Below are 18,189 nucleotides of genomic sequence, written 5' to 3' on the forward strand. Positions count from 1 at the left end.
GTTCCTATATTTATGCCAGTGAGGCATAGTGACAGACAGAACAAATGAATGATCTTCTATTAGATGGCAGGAAGTAAATACAGTAATTAATATATCCACTTTTTGTGACATTTTTGTTTGTTGGTGTGCCATGAGATTTTTCAATTGTAAAATATGTTCCTTGGCCCCATAAAGGTTGGAAATCACTGCTCTAGTCAGATCGTGTATTCTAATCAGTCAGGTCAAACCAACATTCCATGACAGAAATAATGGGTGCCAACTTACTGTAATTAAATTACTTTATTTTTAATTAAATTACTTCACCCACACCGAAACTTTAGAGCATGATTCGACAGAAGAGCGGCATGTTTACGTCTAACCGTTCGTGCTAGCAGTAGCTTGCTAGGCTACATAACATTTTATTTGCCTGCTTGTGAGCCGTATCGTATTAAAAGTACGTAAACATACCTCAAGCAAGCCTTAAACGAACGTCCTCTCCTGTCCTGAGCACCGGTGACCACCAACACACGTTTTCCCCCATTTTGTCCTCATAATATAGTTGGCACAATGCACTCTTGTCATCGCCACGGTAACGAGTGTATCCGGTCGCATTTGAGTTGACAAGCTAAAGCCCAATGATCGTAAAAAATGGGATGCGGTGGTATCGGAATACAATATTTTATTGCAACAAGGCTAAAATTAAACTAGCTTTTGGATTCAAATATACTGTGCACGCGGCGACGCGGAGTAAATGTCTTTTGCGGAGCCGATCAATGACGTCATTGAAAAAAAAAATTCAATGACTTCATTGATCGGATCTGCGAATGATGACATTAAAGCCGAACAGCATAAAATGCTAAATTATCGGCCGATACCGATCAGCCCGATAAAATCGGTGTAAAGTCTAATGGGAACCATTGTTTTTTATGTATAATTCTATTGGACCACAGATAAAGTAGTGTCTTATATTCATTACGTACAGCAATAGTCAGTAAATTTGTATTTACTGCACAGTACGATCACTTTTGTCACATTCAAGTTATTTCAGTGACCATTGTGGGTTTTCTTTCCTTAATGGAAGGGTACCAACAATTTTGGCTACATGTGTCGTACATGGTCAATGTTAAACACAACATTATTCAATGATATGTTCATGCAAATGTCAATTAATAGAAACAATATACAAAAATAACATTTTCTCCATTAGATTAAAGATTTTATAGATCCCTCTAATATACCTGGGATCCCTGGGATCTCCTGTGGTTCCAGACCTCTTCCTGGTTGTCTTGGGATTTTAGTTCTCTGGGTAACCAGACCTGATCAACGGGAGTACTGCTGGAGACTCTGGTTGTTGCCTCTCTTTGGAAAAAAGAGTCCAAGTAAAGTGGCTCAACTTGCCTACGGCGCCAGTGGCGTTGTGAGGCCGGGGACTGTCCGTCCTGCCTAAAAAGTAGTTGGTCTGGGCTGACTTTGGTTGTGTGTTTTCTGGGCTCATGAAGGGATTTGTTGTAAGCCACCTCAGTTGGCTGTAGCTCCAGTGGGTCATGGGTGGATAGCGTCCACACTGGACTTGTGAAGTCAACTGAAGTCTGTGGGGGTGCCTTCCACGTAATATCTCTTTCAGGTGCAGGGTGTAATATAGTACCAAAGTTGGAGTCTACTTCTTGAATACTGGCAACAGACAGTAGATCTTGATTGGAGTATGGCTGAGATTGAGATATAAAAGAGTCCACATCAAGAATGGAAGGTTTGTAGGGCTCTTCAGCTCTGGGAGAGGGCTCCTTCCATCTTAGTGAAGGGTCAATGTGTTGAGAGGTGGCAGCTCTGAGCAAAGAGTCTACATCTACCACTTTGGGCCTCAAAGGGGACTGATCCAGCCTTATTCTCTCATGTTCCTCTTTAATGTGTTTCTCCTTTAGTCTGTGTCTCTCTGCTTCTTGAAGTCTGGCAATCTGTCTCATTTTCTCTGCCTCAGCCTTTTCCATCTTCTCTCTCTCTGCCTCCCATCTAAGCCTTTCATTCTGCGGGGCCTGTTGTATTAGCCTTTGGTACTGTTTCTCAGCGTGGAGTTGTTTTCCCCTTTGCAAGTCTCTCAGTCTGTCCAGCTCTTTAAGCTTTTCCCTCTCAATGTCTTCCTCACACTCCCTCTCCATTTGTCTTTGTTTTTCCCATTCCTTATCAATCCCTTTCAGTCTTAGCATTTCCTGTTCTAACGCCATTTGTCTTGTTTTCTCAGTGTTCTCTCTGAACCACTGCTTCTCAAGCTCAATAAAATGATACCTCTCATTTTCTTTCTGCTTCAGGTTTTGGTGGGAGAGCCTTCCTTCCTCTCTCTCTTTACCTCTCTCCAGTTCCTCCATTCTCTTGTTCCTTTGCATTTCCAAAAGAAGTGTCTCCCTATCTAGCGCTGACTGCCTCTCTTTTTCTCTCTGTCTTTGTCTTTCCCATTCACGCTGCCTCTCTTGTTCCAGTTCTTGCTGCATATGAACTCCCCACTGTCGCTCCTTTTCCTGCTCCCTCAGCCTCACCTGTTCTTGTTGTTGCTCAAGTTCTCGCATTCTCTCCATTTCTTGTTCTTTTTGCCTCACTTGTTCTTGTTGCCTCTTAAATTCTCGCTGTCTCTCCATTTCTTGCTCCCCCAGCCTAACCCTTTCTTGCTGTCGCACAGGTTCTCGTCTCTCCAATTCTTGCTGCATCGAAAGTTCTCGCTCTCTCTCCATTTCTTGCTCCCTCACCCTCAACTGTTCTTGCAGTTTTTGCTGTCTCTCCATTTCTTGCTCCCTTTGCCGCAGTAGTTCTTGCTGCCTCTTAAGTTCTCGCCGTCTCTCCATTTCCTGCTCCCTCAGTCTCCCCTTTTCTTGCCGTCTCTCAAGTTCTCGCCGTTTCTCCAGTTCCTGCTCCCTCAACCTCACCTGTTCTTGCTGACGCTCGAGTTCTTGCTGTTGGTCCATTTCTTGCTCCCTTTGCCTCAATTGTTCTTGCGGTCTCTCAAATTCTTGTCGTCTCTCCTTTTCATGCTCTTTCTGCCTCTCAAGTTCTCGATGTCTCTCCATTTCCTGCTCCCTCAGCCTCACCTGTTCTTGCTTCCTCTCCTTTTCTTGCTCCCTCAGCTTCAGCTGTGTGTTCTGTCTTTCAACTTCTCGCTGTCTCTCAATTTCCTGCTCCCTTTGCCTCAGTTGTTCTGCGTGCCTCTCAAGTTCTCGTCGTTTCTCCTTTTCATACTCTCTCTGCCACTCAAGTTCTCGCTTTTTGTCAATTTCCTGCTCCCTCCCTCTCATCTCTTCTTGCTGTCGCTCCTCTTCCTGCTCCCTCAGCCTCATTAGTTCCTGCTGTCTCTCAACCTCTCGCTGCTGCTCCTCTTCCTGCTCCCTCAGCCTCATTAGTTCCTGCTGTCTCTCAACTTCTCGCTGCCGCTCCTCTTCCTGCTCACTCAGCCTCATCAGTTCTTGCTGCCTCTCAAATTGTTGCAGTCTCTCCTCTTCCTGCTCCCTCAGCCTCATTAGTTCCTGCTGTCTCTCAACTTCTCGCTGTCGCTCTTCTTCCTGCTCACTCAGCCTCATCAGTTCTTGCTGCCTCTCAAATTGTTGCCGTCTCTCCTTTTCCTGCTCCCTCAACCTCCTCAATTCTTGCTGTCTTTCCTTTTCCTGCTCCTTCAACCTCACCTGTTGTTGTTGTCTCTCAATTTCCTGCTCCCTCAGCCTCATCAGTTCTTGCTGCCTTTGAAGTTCTCGTAGTTTCTCCTTTTCCTGCTCCCTTACGCTCATCTGTTCTAGCTGTCTTTCCATTTCCTGCTCTTTTTGCCTCATTAATTCTTGTTGCCTCTCCAGTTCCTGCTCTCTCTGCCTTTGTTTTCTCTCCTTTTCTTGGTCCCTCTGCCTGTGCATTTCTTTCTGTCTCTGCTTTTCAAACTCTCTTTGCCTCTCTAGCTCTCTTTGCCTCTCTACTTCCTCCCTACTCTGCATCTCTTGTTCTTGCTGATTTGCCTTTTCTTGCTTGAAACACAACTGCCTTTGTTTTCCCATGTCTTTCTGCTGTCCCAACTCCAATTCTTGCAGACTGTGGGTTTGAAGCTCTCTCTGTTTTTGTTTCTCCCTTTCAAATGCTTTACGCCTTTCAAATTCTCTTTGCATCTCCCTTTCCTTCATTTGTGAAAACTGTAAAAGGGCTTGTTTCTCAATTTCCATTTGTCGCTGTTTGTCCCCATCAATAACTTTAATTTTGCCATTTTGCCTTTCATCCTCCTTTGTTTGCGCTCTTTTTACTACTCCCGTCTTTATATCTGCTGTCGGCATATCCAGCACTGATACCACCTGCCTGGGTGAAATGTGGCTCATTCTCCTTACGTCTTCATATTTGCCTTGTTTTTTTTCTCCAGATGTTTCATTTATTGACAGATTCCTCTTAATTTCAGCTACCTTACCTTGAGAGGTTACCTGTCCAGAACCTACTGCAAAATCACCAGAAGGCACTGCTGAATCTATAATGTCAGATCCAGTATCTAAAGAAGACACCGACTCCTGTATTTGTCCGGTCAAGGCAAAATAGGTTGCCTTGGGTTTTGGCTTTTCATCTATCTGCAGTGTTTTGATGAGTTTAGTAGCTCCAGGTATTTCCTTGTGGTCTGCTTCTTTCTGTCTGTCTTTATCTTTATTCAAATCCATTTCTTTTTCCCTTTGTGAGTGGTTTAGCGTGGCATTTTGCACACCGGCTTCTTGAGCCACACCTGCAGTAGGCCATTTCTGCAAGGATCCTATTCGCAAGTATCGAGGTTGTTGCTCTATTGCCATTGCTGAAGCTGGTTCACCTTTTATTAAACTAGTTGTTTCCATCATTTTCCTGTTCCCTTCTGAGTGTCTGGAGTTTAAGGTCATGGCTTTATCTTCCCACTGAGCAGATGGAATGCTCTCACTTACTGCCCTGTTCTCTCCCATTCCTTGCACTGTGTCCATGGTGTGGTTCACTCGCAGGATACTTGGAGAAATATAATCTTTATACATGGCAGTCACCAAAGTTCCTTCATCCTCTTTGCTTCCTACTCGTAAAGGTGGGTTACTCAATAAGTCAGCGCCATTTGTCACACTAGATCTCTCCACAATATTATCAAAGAAGGATGCTCGTTCTGTCTGCATTTCAACAGTCGGACCACTTTGATTGCTGGTAGCACTTGACGCCTGTTCTGCCTCTGTACTTTCTGTAATTGAGTTGATATTTTTGAGCTGATCTTGGAAATCCACACCCATCTGGTCACTGTTGTTGACTGCGTCGATCTAAAAAAAAAAAAAAAAAAAAAAGTATCAGAGGTATATAGTAATACACACATTATATTCATTATACGGTATATGTAGTATGTACAGACATATAATATTGTAATGTAACAGATATAAAGTCGATGCACCCCTCTTCATATGCCAGGTTTTTGTGACATAAAAAAATGAAGCCAAGATAAATAATTTTATAACTTTTTCCATTAATATCGTGGCCTATAACATGTACAACTCCATATATTTTTGTGTTTAGTTTTTTTTAGAGGGGAAGTAAAAATAAACGATAGTAGTTGCCAGTGTTGCCACAGTTACCTTGAAAAGGTAACTTAGTTTACTGATTACTTGATTTTAAAAGTAGCTAAGTTAAATTACAAATTACTTTATTACAACCCTAATTCCAATGACATTGGGACGTTGTATTAAACGACTAAAATCAGAATACAATGATTTGCAAATCATGTTGAACCTATATTTAATTGAATACACAACAAAGACTAGATATTTAATGTTCATATTGACAAACTTTGTTTTTAGCAAATAATCATTAACTTAGAATTTTATGGCTGCAACACATTCCAAAAAAGCTGGGACAGGGTCATGTTTACCACTGTGTTACATCACCTTTTCTTTCAACAACATTCAATAAACGTTTGGGAACTGAGGACACTAATTGTTGAAACTTTGTAGGTGGAATTCTTTCCCATTCTTGCTTGATGTACAGCTTCAGCAGTCCGGGGTCTCAGTTGTCGTATTTTACACTTCATAATGCGCCACGGATTTTCAATGGGCGACAGGTCTGGACTGCAAGCAGGCCAGTCTTGTACCCACACTCTTTTACTACAAAGCCACACTGTTGTAACACGTGCAGAATGTGGTTTGGCATTGTCTTGCTGAAATAAGCAGGGGCATCCATGAAAAAGACGTTGCTTGGATGGCTGCATATGTTTCTCCAAAACCTGTATGTACCTTTAAGCATTAATGGTGCCTTCACAGATGTGTAAGTTACCCATACCATTGGCACTAACACAGGCCCATACCATCACAGATGCTGGCTTTTGAACTTTGCGTCCATAACAGTCCGGATTGGTCTTTTCCTCTTTGGCCCGGAGGACACGACATCCACAATTTCCAAAAACTATTTGAAACGTGGACTCGTCGGACCACAGAACACTTTTCCACTTTGCATCAGTCCATCTTAGATGTGCTCGGGCCCAGATAACCCGGCGGCAATTCTGGGTGTTGTTGATAAATGGCTTTTGCTTTGCATAGTAGAGTTTTAAGCTGCACTTACAGAGGTAGCTCCAAACCGTATTTAGTGACATTGGTTTTCTGAAGTGTTCCTGAGCCCATGTGGTGATATCCCTTACATATTGATGTCGGTTTTTGATGCAGTGCCGCCTGAGGGATCGAAGGTCACGGGCATTCAATGTTGGTTTTCGGCCTTGCCGCTTACATGCAGTGATTTCTGCAGATACTCTGAACCTTTTGATGATATGATGGACCGTAGATGACAAAATCCCTAAATTCCTTGCAATTGTACGTTGAGGAACATTGTCCTTAAACTATTCGACTATTTTCTCATCCACTTGTTCACAAAGATGTGAGCCTCGCCCCATCTTTGCTTGTGAATTACTGAGCAATTCAGGGAAGCTCCTTTTATACCCAATCATGGCACCCACCAGTTCCCAATTAGCCTGTTCACCTGCGGGATGTTCCAAACAGGTGTTTGATGGGCATTCCTCAACTTTCTCAGTCTTTTTTGCCACCTGTCCCAGCTTTTTTGGAACGTGTTGCAGCACGTTACAAAAAAGAACGTTTTTTTTTTTAATTCTAAGTTAATGATAATTTGCTAAAAACAATAAGGTTTATCAGTTTGAACATTAAATATCTTGTCTTTGTAGTGTATTCAATTAAATATAGGTTGAACATGATTTGCAAATCATTTTTATTTATGTTTCACGATCAGGATTTTTGGGGCAGATCACTGATCAGCGAGTTTAAAAAAAACGATAACCGATCACAAGATGGAGGAATGTGTCAATTTAAATGACCTGTTCATTTACTGTATATACTTGTGTACATAATTGCTAAAAGCATTATATTTACAATAAATAATGTATTTTTGTTCCTCTATTTATGCCAGTGAGGTATAGTGACAAACAGAACAAATGAATCGTCTTCTATTAGATGGCAGGAAGTACATACAGTAATTAATGTATCCACTTTTTGTGACATTTTTGTTTGTTGGTGTGCCATGAGATTTTTCAATTGTAAAATATGTTCCTTGGCCCCATAAAGGTTGGAAATCACTGCTCTAGTCAGATCGTGTATTCTAATCAGTCAGGTCAAACCAACATTACATGACAGAAATAATGGGTACTTACTGTAATTAAATTACTTTTTTTTTAATTAAATGACTTCACCCACACCAAAACGTTAGAGCATGATTCGACAGAACAGCGGCATGTTTACGTCCAACCGTTCGTGCTACCATTTGCTTGCTAGGCTACATAACGTTTTTGTTGCCTGTTTGCGAGCCGTATCGTATTAAAAGTATGTGAACATACCTCAAGCAAGCCTTAAACAAACGTCATCTCCTGTCCTGAGCACCGGTGACCACCAACACACGTTTTCCCCCATTTTGTCCTCATAATATAGTTGGCACAATGCACTCTTGTCATCGCCACGGTAACGAGTGTATCCGGTCGCATTTGAGTTGACAAGCTAAAGCCCAATGATCGTAAAAAATGGGATGCAGTGATTTTAATGCAGGAGTCTGACATAGTGCAATCGTGAAAGAGCAAATTTGTCTTGTAGTCTGATCCGGCCATTAAGAGTTGTCTGTCTCAGACGTGTTGTCTGTTCCACACCGTCGACATGTTATCTTTTTTAAATAACTTTATTGGCCGTCAGATATTTACAGGACTACGCCAAAAGACACGCGACAAGGCTGAAAATAAACTAGCTTTTGGATTCAAATATACTGTCACGATGGCGACGCGGAGTAAATGTCTTTTGTGGATCAATGACGTCATTGGCAAATTATGACAAAGCCGATCAGCATAAAATGCTGATTTTCGGCCGATGCCGATAAAATCGGTGTAAAGTCTACTATTCACTGGTCACGTGTTCCTTTTTCACTTGGAAAGCCAAAAAAACTCTTGCCACTGGCTGAACCATTTGTACAACCAAATGCCACACAATAAACTATTGTTACATCGTTAAATCATACGACAACAAATATACAAGGACAGGAACAACAGCATGGAACAATAGCACACAACGCCGAATGAACAGGATGTTTGGCTTGTGTGACGTCACAGCGCCGGAAAGAAACGAAGACCGAAAGGAGCGGGATGCAAAAAACAGAAGGCGCATTCTGCATCATCTATATCGATTTTACTGCTGCATATCTGCCATATAATCACTTCAAAATGGCAGATGTGGTTTGTAAGGGGCTTCTAGCGTTATCAAGAACATTTTTTAAATCTTTGTCCTCTGACCTTTAAGTGTGATTTAAAAAAAAAAAATGTAAATAATTTTGATTTTGAAATGCCACATAAGATTTTTACGAACGTGGTTTAGTTGGTGTCCTGCGGTGGTCTAGTGTCCCCCAGAGCTGATTTGGTTCTGGGATAACTCGGGCATTTTTTAAAATAATCTTTTGAAATTAGGGTCAATGGCAGACATATGTGGAGGTTTAAATTAGATTTAGTAATATAATGCAACTTCAGAACCTTCCTGGATGTAATCCTGGCACAGTGTTCTTTCTCTCGGTGGTGGATTCGTTGCCATACAACAGAGTTAGTATTTTGTTTGATTATTTTAAATCCAAAGCATTGATGTCTATGTATTATTTGTCAGGCTTTTATTTTGAAGTCGGCTCAAGCAGCTCATTGGCGGCGTTACTGTAATGTCTAGTATAAACTATCGTTGGGGCAGCTGCCTTGACTTCATCTTTCCAACTGGGGGCTGGCCTGACCGCAGTGGTTTACTGGGGATTCCAGCAGGGTCGGACCATAGACTGTTGGATTCCCATAAAAATGACTTGGAGTCAAGTCATCAACGGAGACAGCAACACTGCTGCCAAGCAGATGGAGGGACGGGCCTTCCCACACGTGAATATTCTCAACTTGTGTGAGTGTGTGTGTGAATATCTTGACAACTGCGTTACGTTTGTCTCACAAATAAATGCCCGCTGATCCACAAACGCACCTTCGATAATTCATAAGCAGAACTGAATATTTACAAATGGCAAGTCATGATAAAAGCACACACAAGATTAAAAAACATGTGTAAATCGCAGATATATTTGTGGATCTGAAAAACAAGTATAAATCAGGGATATAATTGTGGATTTCAAAAAGACGTGTAAATCGTGGATATATTTATACAAATTATTTGGAGGCAAATCTCTCCCCATACAGTTGCTCATTCCTACTGAGAACTTGGGCTATCCTCTTATTTTTTCAGTTTTTATTACCTCATTTAACAGGTAATTATTGACAAAGAGCAACACAAACTCTGAACAAAAATCTATACATCTCTTACCCTCCTTTGAGGATCTTTGCTGATCTCATGATATTCTGTAGGGTCACTGATTGAAACATTGCCAAAGTCAGACAATCTCTCGGGTGAAAACCTGCCAAACACAAATCAGACAACAAAAACCATGCATGACAATGGAACTGATAGACCAAAAATGTGTATCAAAAGTAAACTAATGCATTGGTGGCAGACCTTACTTTTTAGTGAAATCAGCGGGCAGGTGGCGGGGCTTCATTGCAGGTTTCATGACGGGACTCTGGGTTGGAGTTGTATCCTCTGTAAGCTGCTTGATGAGCTGTTTAACCCCCACTTGTGGTTCACTTTCAGGGAGTGTCTGCTCTGGAGAGAGAATATCTGATATCTGACGAGAAGACACCGTCTCAGGAGCAGAGGAGGAATCAAGCAGGAGATGAATTCGTGACTTGATGCTAACCCCTCGCTGATCCTCAGTCTCTTTAACGATCATTTCTTCTGCAATGTTGTTGCTCTGCTCGTCTGAGGTCGATTGTTTACCTTCAACATCAGTGGTCTGTCCCAAGGTACTGATTTTCTCCTTCTGGGTTTTTTGTGAAAGTGATTTATCTTTTGGAGTGCATTCCTTAACGTCTGATTTGGTCGCTTTACGGTGCAATGACAGACCAATAGATTCAAACTTGTATGTAAGATCAGATGAAAGAGGGTTTCCCCCAGCCAAGCGTGGAGCAGGAACTGGTATCTCTGGATTTTTAAGAAAAATAGCAGATACAGGTCTGGGCCTGGAACCACGGGGTTTGGGTCGGGGTGGGACAACTGTCAGAGATTTATTTTGTTCATCCTCGTTCTCAATCTGATTAAGAAACCCCAATGACTTGGCTCTGGCAATGGATGCCCCTCCCTGCATGGGTGTCATCTGGTTCTTAGGTTTCTGTCTCTCTGCTGGCAATGGAGGCGTTGATTTGTTGGCATCTACAGAGTCAAAAGGAGGGGCTGGTTTAAATGGATGGACAGGCTTGGTTGTTTGCCCAGTATTCACCTTAGTTGATGTTCTAAATGAGGTTGAGGCAGGACGACTGGAGTTGATTGACACAGGCCTTGGCTTAACAATGGCAACTGGTTGCTGTGGTTTTGGACTGTTGGGAAGCTCTGGTTTGTATCCAGTGGTGTTAGTGGATTCTGGTCTGGGTTTGGTTTGCGGCTTTGGGGCAGGTATGGGCTTAATACTGTTTTTATTCTCCACAGCAAACGGTTTTGGAGTCAACCGTGGCTTGGGCCCAGGGACAGGTTTTTTGGGTTCAGGAGTGATGATATGCGACTGATTGATTGATGGACTTGTGTTGCTTGAGTTGGTCAGGGGACTCAAGTGAAGTCTTCCTCCTGTCATTGTCCTTCCAGCCTCCCCACTGTGTACCTCCACCTGTGCAGCCATCCTCTTCAACAACACCTATTAACACAAACATTGTTCTCAATGGCCGAGCAAAATGGTACTAAAATGGTACCTCACTGCAATTATTTGATCTGGCCATTATGGTGCACTTTGTGTAGGGAGTGTCTTGAGTGGCAGCAGAGAAATATACTATTTACTCAAGATAATAAATCACTCTAGAGCAATAAAGCACAGGTGTACACAGGTGTAAGAGAATAAGGACTAGTGCTAATCATCAATCATGGATCATTACTTTCTCCATCCAATTATTTTTTACAGCAAGAAAAGCTTTTATTAATTGTGAATAACTGTGCCTTTTCAGTGATGACTTTATACAGTCATTTTATTGTTTATTATAAAATATATAAAATTAAATATTAAATAAATATTATAAAATATAGGCGGCACGGTGAACCTGATGACATTCCTGTGGAGGTATGGAAGCATCTAGGAGAGGTGGCTGTGGAGTTTTTGACCAGCTTGTTCAATAGAATTGTAGCATGTGAGAAGATGCCTGAAGAATGGAGGAAAAGTGTGCTGGTGCCCATTTTTAAAAGCAAGGGTGATGTGCAGAGCTGTGGGAACTATAGAGGAATAAAGTTGATGAGCCACACAATGAAGTTATGGGAAAGAGTAGTGGAGGCTAGACTCAGGACAGAAGTGAGTATTTGTGAGCAACAGTATGTTTCATGCCTAGAAAGAGTACCACAGACGCATTCTTTGCCTTGAGGATGTTGATGGAAAGGTACAGAGAAGGTCAGAAGGGGCTACATTGTGTCTTTGTAGATCTAGAGAAAGCCTATGACAGAGTACCCAGAGAGGAACTGTGGTACTGTATGCGGAAGTCTGGAGTGGCAGAGAACTACGATAGAATAATACAGGACATGTACGAGGCCAGCAGAACAGCGGTGAGGTGTGCTGTAGGTGTGACAGATGAATTTAAGGTGGAGGTGGGACTGCATCAGGGATCAGCCCTGAGCCCCTTCCTGTTTGCAGTGGTGATGGATAGGCTGACAGATGAGGTTAGCTGGAATCCCCGTGGACCTTGATGTTTGCAGATGACATTGTGATCTGCAGTGAAAGCAGGGTGCAGGTGGAGGAACAGTTAGAAAGATGGAGGCATGCACTGGAAAGCAGAGGAATGAAGATTAGCCGAAGTAAGACAGAATATACGTGCATGAATGAGAAGGGTGGTGGGGGAAGAGTGAGGCTACAGGGAGAAGAGATAGCAAGGGTGGAGGACTTTAAATACTTGGGGTCAACCGTCCAGAGCAATGGTGAGTGTAGTCAGGAAGTGAAGAAACGGGTGCAAGCAGGTTGGAACGGGTGGAGAAATGTGTCAGTTGTGTTTTGTGACAGAAGACTCTCTGCTTGGATGAAAGGTAAAGTTTATAAAAAAAAGTGGCGAGGCCAGCCATGATGTACGGATTAGAGACAGTGGCACTGAAGAGACAACAGGAAGCAGAGATGGAGGTGGTGGAAATGAAGATGTTGAGGTTCGCTCTCGGCGTGACCAGGTTGGAAAAGGAGATAGGCGGCACGGTGGAAGATTGGTTAGCACATCTGCCTCACAGTTCTGAGAACCGGGGTTCAAATCCCGGCCCAGCCTGTGTGGAGTTTGCATATTCCCTCCGTGCCTGTGTGGGTTTTCACCGGGTAATCCGGTTTCCTCCCACATCCCAAAAACATGTGTGGTAGGTTGATTGAAGACTCTAAATTGTGCATAGGTGTGAATGTGAGTGCGAATGATTGTTTGTTTATATGTGCCCTACGATTGGCTGGCGACCAGTTCAGAGTGTACCCCGCCTTTCGCCCGAAGATAGTTGGGAGAGGCTCCAGCACGCCCGTGACCCTAGTGAGGATAAGCGGTACAGAAAATGGATGGATGGATGGATTGATTATAAAATATTATACTATATCTTTCATCAATAAATGCGTACATTTTATGGAGCAGGTTTCAACCTTTAAATAGAATGTGTCGTGAAAATTGATGAACCCCCCAAGAATTTTGTTTATTTACATAAAGGTTATTTACCACACTTATCTACATTAAACTAATCTTCAAAGCAACCCTTTAATTTACTTACAATGCACTACAATAAATATTTATCATGCTTTCAAAAGTTCATTACAATAAAGATCATTGGGGGTGGATAAATGGGGTCGTAAATGGTGTTGGACCTGTCCATTTATTATGATAAAAAAATGTTCAATCAGGTTGAGGGACATTGAGCGACAACTGCTTAATATTTAAGGAAAATATACATTGATAATAGGGGCCAAGAATTAAGTCTAAAGATAAATCAGAGAAATCTTTTCAGCGCTCTATTCGCCACCATTTTCAATTTGTATAAACTTTCAGAGATTATTGTGGGCGGCACGGTGGTCGACTGGATGACACATCTGCCTCACAGTTCTGAGAACCAGGGTTCAAATCCCTGGCCTGCCTGTGTGGGGTTTGAATGTTTTCCCCGTGCCTTTGTGGGTTTTCTCTGGGTACTCCGGTTTCAAAAACATGCATGGTAGGTTAAATAAAGACTCTAAATTGCCCGTAGGTGCGAATGGTTGTTTGTTCATCTGTGCCCTGCGATTGGCTGGCAACCAGTTCAGTGTGAATCCCGCCTGTCGCCCGAAGGTAGCTGGGATAGGCTCCAGCCCGCCCGCGACCCTAGTAAGGATAAGCGGTACGGCAAATGGCTGGATGGATGGATTATTGTGCAATGTCAGCAGACCGAAAATCCTGGAATTTGAACGCATTCATTTTTGAGGATATCTGAATCTTGATGGCCACGGTAGACTGTTGCACAAGTCAGATGTCAGACCCACACACCTCGTGACAGGGTTGAATTAGACGGAACTGGACAATCGATAACGAATTACACTCAGCGACTGACCCTACCCACCTCCCGATGATACTGAACTTCTGCAAAAAGCGACCTCTGGCGTTCATATCAGCAAACAACATTTTTAAACGCCACTGACAGCTTATTTTGCTGAACCACAAAAAACATGGTGCAATTGTCAAGGAAAAATAAATGAAAGGATTTTTGGTCGCTGTATCTATATTTCTCTGTCAGCGTAAAATACAGTGAGAGGAAACGAGGAGCGAGCAGAACCGAGAGGCAGTGTATCAAGCCTCACATGCATTTTCATGATAATGTTGTCACCAGGTTTCAAGATGGCGATCGCGCATCTTTCAAAATTCTCCAAGATGTATCTGGAGATATTCGACAGGCTGCTGGGAAAGATCGCTCCATTTATTGTCTATATGAACACAAACTTTCATGCATCCATTGTTCCAGCAGAAAGACTCTTTTATAACACTTTCCTTTGTAGACACCTACATATAAAATCATAAATATAGTTATTTTTTTTTTAACACTATAAACACACACACACACACACACAAACCTTCACGATGGGGGGCTGAAACTCGGTTAGGTCCCGCAAAAGTGAATTTTGTTGTGAAAAATCATGTGATATAACCTGCCATTTTAATTGGCTATAAACATCTGTGCTGTTGCTACACCGTTCCCTTTCTATTCGACATTTTGGAATCGCAACCATACTAGTTGCAGATGGTCGGCAACTCATGAGAGCCAGTTGAAGAACCACAAACACTGCATGGCACGACCATCATTGCTTGCGATGGGCGCTTAACATAGGCTCGCTTTTGGTGGCCTGTGACCTTTTTCAGGAGGCAGCTGGCTCCTGAATTGGGCCCTGTTGGTGGCTGGGGCCCCCATGCTCTCCGGGGGTTGTGGGGGCAGTGGGGCGCACTGGGTGGGGGGTGGGGAATTGGGCATGGGAGGCGGTGGTCCGGTACTCGTGCCCTTCCCTTTGGGACTGGTCGGGGCGCTTCAGTTGGGCTAGGGGACAGGTGGAGGGGGCTGGGCCCACCCCACCCTTCCTCAATGTGTCAGCTCAGCAACTCCACACATGCATGTTATATGGTGTTCATTCACTAATAAATTCCATAGCATTGCTGTATAGGCTTTAATTGTTTGTGCTGGGATCACTCATAATAACACAGGTTATATTAAGAGATCAACTCACAGGTTCTTAGTGGTGTTTAGACACTATAAAAAGCATCCCACCGCACCCATCATCAGTAGCACTGCCTTGCTCATTTCCCACATCCTGTCCTCCCGTTTTCTGTCCTCTCATCTTGTTCTATTGGTTAGTTGTTGCATGTCCTCAGCGGGTGTCTTCCCCCCACCCCATCCACAAATAAGAACACGATTTGATTAGACTAACTATTGTTCAGCTGTGGTTCGCACCACTATTCCCCTTGTCCGTTCTGTCCCTCTGTCTGTCCCCAAAAACTCGTTTCTGCCCGGGTGCATTTTCAATAAACATCAGAAAAATTTAAAAAAATAAGCAGAGGGAGTATTCAAACTCCCTTGTCGTGCAGCACAAAAGGCATACAGATCCACCATTCTGCATGGCCATGAAGCTGGACAAGACATGTTTAAAATATAATAATAATAATAATAATGTTTAAAGTGCAGTGAATAAATACAAAAACATTTTACCTGAGCAGATGTCACGCGTATGCTGTAGATCTCTGGCTTTTGTCGTAAGGCTGGAGTGATGTCATATCACACAGGAGGAAGATGTTGAAGCTGCCTAAGAGCAAGAAACCCCAAGATTTTATCTGAGTACGCTGTGCTTCAGGCTGCGGTATATACAACACAGCACAACCACTGGACGACAACAATTTGAGAATAATGTTGCTTCAATCAATGAATTTACAACACTGCAGATTGTGATAGGAAACACTTAGCCACAGTGGAATGCCAAACATTTGCTTGTACGTTTGTCTCGTAACACGGGAAGTGTTGATTGCAACTGTCCAACACATAAATGTCTAACACACAAAGTAACAAACCAATGAAAGTCACTAATTTCCCTTAGCAAGACGTAATGCTTGCTGAAAACCATTAAACATTCACCTTTAAAGTCTAACTATTAGAAGTCATTCGTTTTCTTTGTTTTCTTTGCCAAGCATTGCAACAGATCAAGCCTGTCGAATTCTACAACACATTATACGAGCCAACAAAAAGAGTACTGTAATTCATTTCAGGGCTGTCAGACGGAGAGTTGTAACCAACTGTGATTCAGAAATGTGTCTATCAGCATAAAGTCCAAAGGACTTTTTTTGGACACCTCTACGAATTCGCTTTCGAGAACACCTCAAACTAACATCACAAATCAACATACCATCGCGCCAAGTCCAATTTTAGCAATTTGTATTCCAAATTGACACATTCAGTTTTTTTTTTTTCAATTTGAAAATGTGCATCAAGTGCTAAACCTCCCCGTACTAACTGTACTCGACAAGCTCCAACAGGACACTCGGTGCAGATTAGCAAAAGTCTGTGTTAGCCTGCTAAAGTGAAGACCATTTAAATTAATTCAGATATGGACAAATGTTTAAAAAGTACTATACGACAACAGTAAATACATATATATATTTTTTTTAATTAAAAAAAAGAAAATTTAGCTCATGCGGTCAAGTAAACTGAGCATGCGAAAGCTAACTCAAGACAAGCCAAACTAATCAAAATGGAAACACTGACTGAACCTGTCTTTCGCTGTTTGATGCGAAACACACGGAACTTACCTAACAAAGTCCTTTCTTCATCTTGCCGAGTCCAAATATCTTTACAAATAGGCTACATTGCTGTAGAAGTTAGTGGGGTAAATTCAAATCGAAACAATTTATTTTTTTCGTTTTTTTTTATTTTCCAGCTACTTAGCAGGTTCACTTTGCTAGCCAAGAGGCTGCTATCCTGTCTCAGGTTGCGGTGTTGTTGACAGGCAGGTCCCGACAACGCTCGACAATTCGACTGGTTGGGAAGCGAAATTACATTACAAAGTGTTTCCGGTCAATAGTTCCAAAATAAAAGCGAAACCAGTACAATGTGTGAGCAGTGTTGGGGAGATTACTTTGGAAATTGCAAATAAAATTGGAATTTACAAATATAAGTTAACCTGTTAAAATGTAATAGTCGTGTAATTAATTTAATTACTTTCTCGAAGTAGTATAATTATATCTTGATTATTTTTTATTAATTTTCAATGAATGCATCAACAGGAACCTTGGATGTTTCCTCTAAAAAAGTGGATTATATCCTTAAAACTATTTTGAAATTAACCACATAATAGTTCTTGACACAAATAACCTTTTTAACAAAATGATGGATTGTAAATACATAATAAACAATGTTTCTTGCATTATGTGTACAGCATGTGGAAAATGACACCATGTTGACCTAATGACACGTGCACATTTTACACAATAACATCTTATATCAAAACCCAGATAAGTTAATGTTCCATTAAAAAAGCCCCAAACTATGAAGATAAATCTGTTCAAGTCAATGCTCTTTTCTATGTTCAAGTGTAACTCAAGGTGGCGATTTCGAGGTCATACAGTATTTGGATAATATGTCATGTTCGAAACTATGACAGAATGGCACGTGACTAGCGAGAGCCAGAGCCAATCACAAGCATCAGCTTTAGAAGGAGGAAGTGAAAAAAAATAAAAACTTTTGCAGCAATTTTTCATCCATCCATTCTCTGAACTGCTTATCCTCACCAGGGTTGCAGGTGTGCTGGTGGCAATTCCAGATGACTCCGGACGAGAGACCGTGTACACCTTGAACTGGTTGCCAGTCAATCGCAGGGCACATATAAACAAAAAAACATTTCCACTCACATTCACACCTATGGGCAATTTAGAGTTTTCAATTAACCTACCATGCATGTTTTTGGGATGTGGGAGGAAACCGGAGTACCCAGAGAAAATCCACGCAGGCACAGGGAGAATATGCAAACTCCACACAGACAAGGCCGGATTTGAACCCGCGTCCTCAGAAGTGTGAGGCAGATGTGCTAACCAGTAGCTCACTATGCCGCCAACTCCACACAGAAAGGCTATATTTGAACCCAGGACTTCAGAGCTATGCACTATTTTTAAATTTAATAAAG

General features: G+C 42.2%; 1 protein-coding gene across 3 annotated transcripts in view; it reads right to left on the bottom strand.

Annotated features, from left to right (window-relative positions):
- LOC133400403 (trichohyalin-like) overlaps positions 1–17,014 on the bottom strand; it is a 43,352-nt gene extending 26,338 nt beyond the window's left edge. For all 3 annotated transcript variants that reach the window (XM_061673028.1, XM_061673026.1, XM_061673027.1), the window contains exons 1-5: positions 16,820–17,014; positions 15,729–15,822; positions 9,989–11,211; positions 9,795–9,885; positions 1,218–5,246 (exon numbers count right to left, since the gene is read on the bottom strand). In XM_061673028.1, the coding sequence (XP_061529012.1) occupies positions 1,218–5,246; positions 9,795–9,885; positions 9,989–11,196 (5,328 nt within the window). In that variant the 5' untranslated portion in view covers positions 11,197–11,211; positions 15,729–15,822; positions 16,820–17,014. The remainder of the gene's footprint in view (positions 1–1,217; positions 5,247–9,794; positions 9,886–9,988; positions 11,212–15,728; positions 15,823–16,819) is intronic.
- Positions 17,015–18,189: the final 1,175 nt, after the last annotated feature.

Source organism: Phycodurus eques, chromosome 3 (assembly GCF_024500275.1).
Source record: "Phycodurus eques isolate BA_2022a chromosome 3, UOR_Pequ_1.1, whole genome shotgun sequence".
In the NCBI taxonomy this organism is placed as follows: Eukaryota; Metazoa; Chordata; class Actinopteri; order Syngnathiformes; family Syngnathidae; genus Phycodurus; species Phycodurus eques.